This window comes from Halyomorpha halys, unplaced genomic scaffold (genome assembly GCF_000696795.3).
Source record: "Halyomorpha halys isolate HHAL.00 unplaced genomic scaffold, Hhal_1.1 Scaffold698.1, whole genome shotgun sequence".
NCBI classification, from domain to species: Eukaryota; Metazoa; Arthropoda; class Insecta; order Hemiptera; family Pentatomidae; genus Halyomorpha; species Halyomorpha halys.
Window position 1 is genome coordinate 71,516 of NW_027105869.1, and position 10,849 is coordinate 82,364.

Below are 10,849 nucleotides of genomic sequence, written 5' to 3' on the forward strand. Positions count from 1 at the left end.
ATTAGTTTATTTTTGATTCGTTTGATAGAAAATACTTTTCAAAGAACAGGCACACCCCGCGAACGCAATTAATGGAGTTCATGTTTTATAGATTTATTTACATATCCAGTTTATTACGTTTCTATTCAGTAAAAGCTTGTTCTCAATGAACTATCTGTCGTTTATTATTTTTATTAACCCAGTACATTAAGCAATAGTGGGTTGAATTATGGTATTATATTTTTAAAAATAAGCTAAGAATATGCATTTTACTTGTTAAATATCCATTATTACTTCTTTTTTTGAATAAAAGATTGGTTCTATGACAATAAAAGTTGTAGATAATTTAGAAATAAATAAATGTGTACCCACGGCGTTTCTGTCCGACAAACAGTGAATTCCTGACTAGTAGAAACCTAATTGGCAAATCTAACTACCCTACCTCTAGGCAAGAAGCACCATCCAAAGATGGTGAGAAAATACAATAATAAAGCAAGAGAAAATACCAACCAAAACTCAGCTTGCGTGCTCTTGTCTAACCGATTCACCTGGCTCGTGGAATGGAATATAGTTTCATGTCCATAAATTTGATCAAACCCATGCCTGTGCAGGAACATGCTCCAGAATACATATGAAAAAACTTGGCAGTTGAGTATGAAAGTTTATGTTATATGTTAAGTTTATACAGTTTATGAAACGACGAACCCAAGACCTAGGGCATTTATTTTTTTTTTTTTGAGTAGTAGTCTTTTAGGGTCAATCTTAAAACTAAACTTGAAATTACTGAAGTACTGAATGTGCCAGCCAATAGGTAAGTCCTTGCAGGGACCATGGGTGGGTTGGGTCCCCAGTACCATCTTCACAGAATCATACCTCAATGAAAAGGGCCTATAATCTCTTAGACATTATAGGAATATTATTTTTTTTAAGTTTATAATAGAAATAAGCCGTCTATGTTAGAAAACATGGATAAATACATTTTTTCACATAAAATCATTATATTAGCTTCTATTTGAGCTAAAATAATCCATGAATTTCAATTCAGACTGTTATCTAATTTCGCCCAAATTTTGTCATGGAGTAACACGTATTCGTCCGGTAATTATTTGCACTGCCATTTTTAGACACTAAATAAGATATGAAGTCTATATAAAAACAACGTTACTAGTTACAAATCATAGATTTTTCAGGAATTTATATTAAACAAATTTGCCTTGATATACAAATTTTTTTCTTCTGAGGTTAAAATATAATTAAATCCACAAAAAAGTTTAAATGAATAACTGAAAACACAGTTATTATTCTCTTTTTTATTAGATGAAGTAAATTATTTTCGAATCTTTAACTTTATAAATAATCCTGCGAATGGTACTGTTCTCAACATGTTCAATTGCGAAGGAGAATGTTTAAGAAGTCGAAGTTATCACTACACTCACAATCAGATTAATTGTCTGCACATATTTCTTTTTCGTTATCCATTTTGGCATATTTCATTACGATTAAATTAGAAAATTAACAAAACAACTGAAATAAATACCCGGACACCCAAACTTTGTATAAAATTCTTTTTAAAATGTTTTTGTTTAGGTTTCCACCGTCGTGCGACGCAGCTGGAGCTGAAATAAGTTCTTTATTGGAATTATTTTTGTTTGGTAAAAATTGAAATTTTGTTCATTTACAATAAAAAAAACGAAATCATTTATGTTCCTAATTTTCCTCATTTAGTTATTGGTGATTGCGAAATTAGAAATTTTCATCATCTGGTTATTGGTGATTGCGAAATTACAAATTTTCGTCATTTGGTTATAGGTGATTGTGAAATTATGAATTTTTGTCATTTGGTTATTAGTGATTGATTGCATAATGACGAGTTTTCATCATGTGGACGAATATTTGTTGGTAAGAGATGGAATTGGGGCCACTTCTGTTATACCTTCATATCTACTTGAATAAAGTAGAAATTTATTCATTGAAATTTTAAACTGTATCATAAAATATGATAAGTAAATATGACGTTTTCTGAATTAAAACGCTTGTTAATATCTCTTCAAAAATCATTAGTAAAACTTGAATGACAATTCAAAATTAAAAGGTTGTGTGGCCAACTTCTTTTCAGATGACTCAGATGATTATCAGCAATAGATTAGAATGAAAGGTGTCGAACAAGTGTGGGCAAGGAGTTTGGAATTAAAGAAGTTATATTTGTTTTAGGCTTAGTGTGTAACAAATCGAATATTGAAGTCTTTATGCATAGTTTATTAATTTATGACATAATAAGGAGCATTAAGGACTTAAGATGTATGTCCAAACAGACCTAATGAGATTTTTTGCAGTAAGTTTAGATCATTTGTCAAGTTTATCTGACAATTCATTATTTAGATTAAGGCACACCAACATATAATTCATCAGGCTAAAAACCAACATCAGTGTTATGCTTAAAACAATAATGTCGAAAATTAAAACAATTGCTTAAATTATTTATTGAAGGAGGTTATGAAGTGGGTTATAACCAAATAGAAACACAGATCACATTGATTATCATATAATTTTTTTTTCCATTTACAAATTGAAACCTAATTAGATATAGTACCTATAAGTCAACCCTAAATGACATAAATTTAAGCTAAATAGAATATAAGTGAGAAAAAAATTAAACATTTCCAATGTTTGGCAAAAAAAAAAATAAAGTATGAAAAAAATTAACAGTTAATATTACTTACCTTGCGATTACAGGAAAGCTTGTTTTTTTCTATATGACTATGATTAAAGTAGGTGGACTCAATCAAAAGATGTTACATAGGCCCATGAAATTTATTTTATAGAAAAAATCTTATAATCTAAAAGAGGAAATTTTTAAAAGGGTATATAGAAGGGTACAATTGTTACAATTCATATCTTCTTAGAAGGTATCATCACTAATACTAATTTAATTTTATAATATATTTATTAAAACAAAATAATAAAAAAAAAATTATCGAAAATAACAGATTGTATTCTTAAATGAAGTCAAGTAGTTTTTTATTTTACTTTTTCTTCCCAAAACAACCAAAATCTTTAAGGTAAGGGTCAGAGGATATTTGATCAAGAAGATAGGAATGAAATAAAAAAAAACTATAAATCAGAGAAGTTATAGAAAAAAAAAACTAAAAGAATCCCTAACCCTAAGCTAATAAAGAGTGAGAGAAACGCTAAACATTAGAGAAAGAAAATAACTTGTGTATCTTTGTTACACCATTAATCTCTAGGCGTATATATCTTAAAAATCTTACAACATACAAGATTTATGCGTAGTTTTATTATTAGTTTGTTTTGTTGTATTTTTTTTTTTTGTTATTTTAAGTTAACACCTTGGGTAGTTAAAACTGGATAAAATTTTTGTTAGGAGAGTCTAACGATAAACGAGATATTAACTAGCCAAGCATGGAGCAGGCGCCCCGAGCCCCCTGAGTGCCTCTGAGTGGGGCTCCCCAAGCCGCACCGAGCGGGGCTATCTCTCTTCCCTCACTCTCTCTCCCTTTCTACTTCTCTCTTGGTCAGGACCAACGACCCTTGCTGGGCCTCAGATTGTGCTCATCAACCATGACTCTTTATGCAGCTTTTCCACTTGCTATAAAAGCTTTCAATATGCTCGACATTTATACCTGAAAAAAAAAAAAAAAAGATTACTAAATGTATAATCTTTACACTTTCTTGAGACTGGTTGAAATATCTATAGTAAGTTTAAATTAAGTAAATTTTATACAATTTAAGTTTTAAAACAATTTATATTTATTTATAAATCCAATGTTTCGATCAATTCAGCCATCCTCGAGGAAAATCAATCACAAAACAGCTTTTATTATACATATGATTTTTAACAATTTTGAACCAAGAACAATATTATTAATAAATTATTCTATCTTATTATTTAAAATTCATATTCAAAATTTTAATAGCACAAAATCATAACATATTTTTATTTCAAGAAAAATATGGAGGTAGGCTGAAAATGAATATAAACTTCCTTGCAGGGAACGAAGTCAATGACCTACAGAAGCATGCTAGACAGAAGATAAAAGAGCCAATTCCCCTTAATCAGCATCCCCAGGTTCAAGGTCTGTGATGTTATCCAATTTGTTTTGAGAAGTGAAAGTAAAGAGATATGTTGGAGTGATACATCAACAGGAGTGACATACCACTCCAATATCGATGTTATCGAATTTTTAACTGCTAAAAGTGACACCAACTGAGAATCATCATAGTTTAAAGGCCGTTTATGGTGACGATACTATCGATGTACCGTAAATCGATTCATAGAAAAATTTCATAGTCGCTAGTCTGGAAAAGCAATAATTGTCGATGAAACACGCACTCTACGTTCGACCACTTCGGCCAGGAATAATTACATGAATAATTTATATAAATCTTTACTTATTTGATTCAGTGTCACTATGATTATACTAAGATGACCGTTAAATAGACCAAAACATCAAAAATTAGTGGTTTTGAAGGATGAATAAACTGATGTCATTGCAATTACTCCATTCAATTACTTCTTGATGATACGTAATTGTAATTAGTCCATACAATTACTTCTTGATGCTAAGTAATTACAATTATCCTATTCAATTACTTCTTGATGCTAAGTAATTGCAAGTAATTTAACTCAAAAATGAATTTAGTTTATTAAAACATATTTCTTATGAGAAGACATCCAGGAAGCTAAAATAAATCAATATGCAAGTGTAGGATCGTAAAATCGATTTTATATTTGTTTTCAGCATCTTCAAAAACATATAAATAAACCATAATAAGTTAATAAATCTTTAAACCATTGCGCAATCTTAAACTGGTAATAATTTTCATATTATGGAGCCATCATAAAAAAGATTTGTCCTGGTGTGTTGTGTTGTATTTGTAATTACAATTACTTGGAATTGTAATTCTGCAATTCCAAATTACAGTAATTGTAATTCCTCAGAACTCTCCTTATTTCTATTTCTTTGCTCTTCTCAATAGATACTCACACACTTCTCAAGAGATACTCACAAGAGAGCACCATTGATGATGGTGTCACAGCTGCCAGGAAAAGTTATAAATATTTTTCAGTGACGGAATAAAAAAAAATTTTCAAGTTGGGAAAAATGCGTTAGCCTCAATGGTGACTATATTGAAAAATAAATATCACATTTTAAAACTTAAAGAAGTGTACTATAATGTACTTTTTGCCTTGCATTGCTCGTTATTTTCATTTGTAATCTGAATGCCATTGGTGCACTATTACAAAAATGTTATTTAGGAAATAATACTAGTAGAATTTTATATGGGACATTCTTACCAGCAGACTTTGCAACTCCGATGTGGCTGAATCCTCCCTGGCCATTGAGGTAAGTTTTAGATCCAGTCAAAAGAGTGACAAGCTCAGGGTTTTTCTCTCCAGTACTCTGGCTGCACACGTAGTTACAACATTCCACTATTTGGAGAAAAACCCTACAGAAAAAGACAATGAAAAATATTTAATTCATATCAAACTTGCATGCAAATAAACAATCAAATATACTGGATTCATACCAAGCCTCCTTATCTTTCTTTTTTGGATATTTAATAAATGGAACAGGGAGGGCTTCGTTCGAACGTTGTAATCTGACACTTCTGTGACCGACTCTCAGCTGATTTTCTAGCCAACGTATGGTGTCTCTTACTCTCCCAGAAGTACCCTTAGATTCATCCAAACCAGAAACAACTGCAAAAAACATAATAGAATAGTACAAACTGAAGACAGGAAAATACAAAAATAAAAAACATTTAAAATAAATTTGGAAAACTACCTATTGATGGTATCAGAACGATAAACTTTTTGCTGCCAACGAGCTGTTTAAGCAGAGAAGGATGATTCAGAAAGACTTCAGTGTCCGGAACCAGATATGGTGGTAAATTAACTTTCTTAGCTTTATTTTCGAGTTGTAACACCTCACTCTTCAGCCATAATTCGCCCATTAGTTTAAGCCTCTCAGGCTCAACTCGAGGCCTCTCTTCTTTCTGTAATAAAACATCAACTATAGTTTTTTCAATTGGATAAATGAAATTCATGATATGAGATAATGAAAATGCTATTTTCTATTTTTAAATTTCCATAGGAAACATTAAGTGTAGTATCTAATTTAATTAGTATAGTATAAATTAAATTGAATGATATTGGAAAGGATATATTTAAATACTGATATAAAATATCAGATAAGCAGTCAAAGTTGGCGCCCAAACGGTTAAATTTAAAAACATTTTATGATTAGGAAAACCCACACTTTGTCCAAGGCAATTGACTTGTAATATTACTACAATAGTTATAAATGAATATAATTGAGAAGTCTGCAGCAATAAGGCCATTTTTCGGTTATAGGAGAATCAAAAAAAAAAAAAAAAAAAAATTAAATTTTAGAAATGAAAAATCTCAAAAACTTTTTTTTTTAACTTACCAAAATTATGTAGAATGGTGCTCTTTACTGCCACAAACATCTCAATTAAAACAGTGAATTGTGATATTAACCAAAATTTATGGATCTGATCGTTATTTTGTATACTTTGAGTAGATAATCAGTTAGCTATTAGGAATTTGTTAGTGTGACTCAGAATAAAATAATTTAATAATAAAAATAATAACAAAAATGACATGAGTTGCATGATAGAGACTAGTACCTATTGGTACCTACTCCTGACTTTAATCGATTCCACTAAGGGTATCCCTCATGTAGCTCCTAAGTTTTATGCATGTCTTGATAGAGTTTGTCATAAATTGTCTTGTATAATGTTTTAATCTGGTCGTGTACATTAGATATGTGTGTAGTGTTCTGTTACTGACATACCATGGAGATCATGTAATCTGCAAAGTTGAATGTTAGTAGTATGTTTAACAAAATGTAAATCTATATAATTATATCTTGCGACTGTTTTTTTTTTTTATGAATCATTTGTAAAGGGCAAAGTGATCTCAGTGATAGAAAAACCCAAAATTATTTTTTAAAAAAACATGAAAGCAAGACAAATGGCAATTGTAAGGTAGAGTCATGTATTAAAATTAAATTACGAGCAGTGTAGAGATAGTCTAATCACTGAAATGTTAATCAATATCTTTATTTTTGCTATCAATTATTTCAGTAGAATAATTATGAATCCTAGCAGATTGTACCAGAGGTTGGCTTGCTAGGCCAAAACGTAAAACAACAATAAAATGAAAGTGAAGAATTGTCAGTCCATCTAAACTAAATTCTCATACCTACTTTCGATAAATGAAAAGTAATTAAATGACGTCTATATAAAGCTGACTACAACTTTTAATTATTGAAAAAAAAAAAAAAGGAAATAAATCAAGGACAGTATAAGTAGAAAAAAAGAGAGGAGTAAAGGTAGGAAGCAGGAGTGAGAGGGAAAGAGAGGAGGGAGAGGGAGTTTACAAGTCCAATTACAGGGCAAACTCTGACCGCCCCCCCCCCTCTCTCCCTCGCCCCCCTCTGAGATCATTAATCAAGGACTAAGTGAAACATTAGCTCCTCCAATTACTTAAGCCCTCCTGCTCCACTCTATTACCATCCCGGCTCCTGGGCTCCCTCGCTATTATACTAACATCGCCTGCCTCCAAACGAGATCTTCCGTATACAGGAGGTGACGCTTAAAGAAGGTAGTCTCAGAGAATATTGTCAATAGTTCTTTAAGATAAATACTCAAGGAAACAATAAAACAAATATATAATGGCAACGCTCGATAACTTGCACTTAGTAAATAGAGCTTAAGTTAGAAAAGACCTACTACCTTCTTTGAAGGGAAAAGGTAGACTCCCTCCACAACTAACGTAACGAGTCGAGAAGAAAAGTTCGAAACTCTGTAATTATAATAATAATTGATTTCCACGATTTCAGTAACTGTCTTTAATTTAATTAACGTTTGAAAATGGGATAGGATGCTGGAATCACACAATTTTCACTTAAAATAAAAATTCATATTATAGGGATTCTCAAGCTAAAAATAACGAATATTAATTTAGTTTCTGCCAAGAATACAGTAGTTTAACATAAAGATGATTTAAAAGATAACGATATCATATACATATTAATGCGATCGGAAGAAATCGGGGCGGTCTCGGGTTCTGGTTTCGAACTCTTGTTCTATTTCTCCTCTAATTATTTATATATTTATACATCATTTATTGTTGCTCGCAATGGGGACTGATTATTTATTAAAAATAAACAAAATTAAAGGAAAATTTGAGGTTTTTAATTCGGTATTTCAATGCCGTAAGTCCTAAACAGATAACTATAGGTAAATAAGTAAATATATAACTATTTCAATGCGAACAAGATCTAACTAATATTTAAGAAACACTAGAGTGTACATTGATTGACTGAGTTTAATCATTTTTATTTTAATGTGAAGAATCGATTCTACCGGCCGATGTTATAATATATCGTTTTAGTTTCATACTTATCGTTTTTGAACTAGGTGTTCACTCACATTTCACGAAACTTGGATATTACGACTTAAGGGGTATTCATGATCTTTGGTTTAACATGCTAAAGCGTGTTAAATGGAAAAACTCATGTTAAATCGACAAAAATGCCTTCTTTTACCGTGGTAAAACGAAATAACATTTAACATGGCTGAGAGTCTGTTACTTGGTCTGTTAAATGGAGAATGACGTCACACAATAGACCAGTTGAGATCGCAGCCATTTTTGTTGTTGTGACAGCTCAGTTCTTTTGTGTGTTTGTGGTATTCATATCCCTGTTATTAAACCAGAATGGATAATTTTAATGATACATTTGAGAAAAAAAACAATGTAATTTCATTCTACTATCTGAAAATTTGTAAACTCTCGCAAGATAAAAATCTCACTATATGAACCATGTAATTATTCTTAGGGGACATATGTCCCAGAATAAAGTTATTTTTTCATTTCATTTCATAAGCTAAACTTTCACACAAATTCCACTTTTCACTCACTCTAGGCATGTTGTAATTAATTACTTAAATCAAAACTGAAGTAAACAATAACATGAGGGTCTGGAAGGAAGGTTATAAACATAAAGGCTTATACAACAAGTTGCTGAGAAAATCCGCTAGGGGCTCTTATGCATTAAACGTTTAACATGACTTCAAATAGGGCTGCTCACAATCTTATAGTTATAACATTTAACATGGTAAAACATTTAACACAACATCATGAATACCCCTTTAGATGACCCAAAAACGTGTTACGTCGAAAATTCCAATTCGGAATAGATAAGTAACCAAACAATTTTAAATAATTGTAGGAAGATAGTCTGGGTGGCGGTCAATAAAGGAATGAAAATAGTAAAAGAAAACTATGAGTTTTCAGAGAGGACGACTAATTCAATCCGATAGCCCTGGCGAAGCCTAGCAAAGTGGGGCGAAACCTTGGTTAACAATAAATAGTTTTTTTTAACTATCTTGATACCTTTATTGACCGCCACGTGGACTATCTTCCTCCAGTCGACTTCATACCGTCAACTATCTTCTTCCAATTTTAAAAACAATGTTTTTATTTTTATTTATCTTATTTTCTCATCTATGTTTAAATTTTGTGTTTTTAATTGGGTAAGAAAACATTTTTTTTTTGTTACTGTAGGGCATGACAATATAATTGTTTTATTACAGGCTAAGCCTAAATATCCTCAAATCATATATCATGAATAGAAATATGTACATTTTCACACATACCTACATTTTTTTGCAGTTGTATAAAGATAGAACAATCTTTTAAATAAAATGGCCTATTGCTTAAGTCAACAAAAAGAAAATTATTCATTTGGTCTTTCTTTTCTTTCAGTTAAATTTTCTCCCTTCGATTTAATTAGATCGATAACTTTAAAAAATCGCAAGAATTTAGAACTGGTGAACGAATCGATATTTGTAATTTTTTTTTACTCTTTCTAAATCCTTTAAAACGTTCTTTCCTCCTCCACCCCCTTAAAAACGGAGTAGAGATAAAAGAGTGGTAGGAGGTAGAGTGTAACCTGAAGGGAGCGCTAATACCCAAGGAGGGGGAGGGAGAGCAAGGAGGGAATTTAAAGAGGAGCTAAGAACGGCTTAGGTGGGGAAGGATGTAATAATAAAGTAAGGTTAAGATGGGCGGGGGTCTTTTCTATTCATAAAGGCATGATTTAGATTCTGGGCGCCCCCCGCCTCGGCAAAATATTGCTCCCGATCCCATCTCCTTCTCAATCCCTATTTCCTGAGGGGGGGAGAAGCGGTCGAACGGAAAATCCACCCTCTCTCGCTCTGATGGAATTGCTCAAGACATCCACTCCCATCTACCAGTAGAGTCCTCTCTCGTGGTTTACATATTCTAACCCCGCTCGGAATTAAACCACGGACCCTTCCGCCTCCCTATCGGTTGTCTGTTCTGCATTTCAAGCATATTCGGGAGTTAATGTTCTCAACGTATAATCCGATAGAGCATTTATTTTCTCCCCAATTACGACCAATTTAGAGGGCATGGAATTTCTATTACCGTCCTAATAAAATAGATCAGTTAACAACATATTATTAAAATGATAAAAAAAAAGAAAGAAAAAGTCAATAAAACTATTTTGTCGATTTCATTCACTAAATTTCTAAAACCTTTTGGTATGGAAACTAATAAAATTGAACTACAATATTTCATATTATAAGACAAATGACGGGTTAAATTTTAACTGAATAAATAAAAAAAAAAATACTGAGAACCGATAGTTCTGTCTGTACATTTCATCTCACAAGTTTTTTTTTTTTTTTAATGAGACTAATATTTATTTATTGATAGATATTACAATCTGCCACACAGTTGTGGGCAATAGGTAATATTGATGAATGATCTCATACATACTAAAATAAATAAAAA

General features: G+C 31.5%; 1 protein-coding gene across 1 annotated transcript in view; it reads right to left on the bottom strand.

The window, feature by feature from the left end:
- Nucleotides 1-3,254: 3,254 nt before the first annotated feature.
- The window catches only part of Smg5 (Smg5 nonsense mediated mRNA decay factor), a 48,962-nt gene continuing 41,367 nt past the window's right edge, over nt 3,255-10,849 (bottom strand). Inside the window, exons 17-20 of the mRNA XM_014428178.3 lie at nt 5,787-5,997; nt 5,530-5,701; nt 5,297-5,448; nt 3,255-3,620 (exon numbers count right to left, since the gene is read on the bottom strand). Of these exons, the coding sequence (XP_014283664.1) occupies nt 3,553-3,620; nt 5,297-5,448; nt 5,530-5,701; nt 5,787-5,997 (603 nt within the window). The 3' untranslated portion in view covers nt 3,255-3,552. The remainder of the gene's footprint in view (nt 3,621-5,296; nt 5,449-5,529; nt 5,702-5,786; nt 5,998-10,849) is intronic.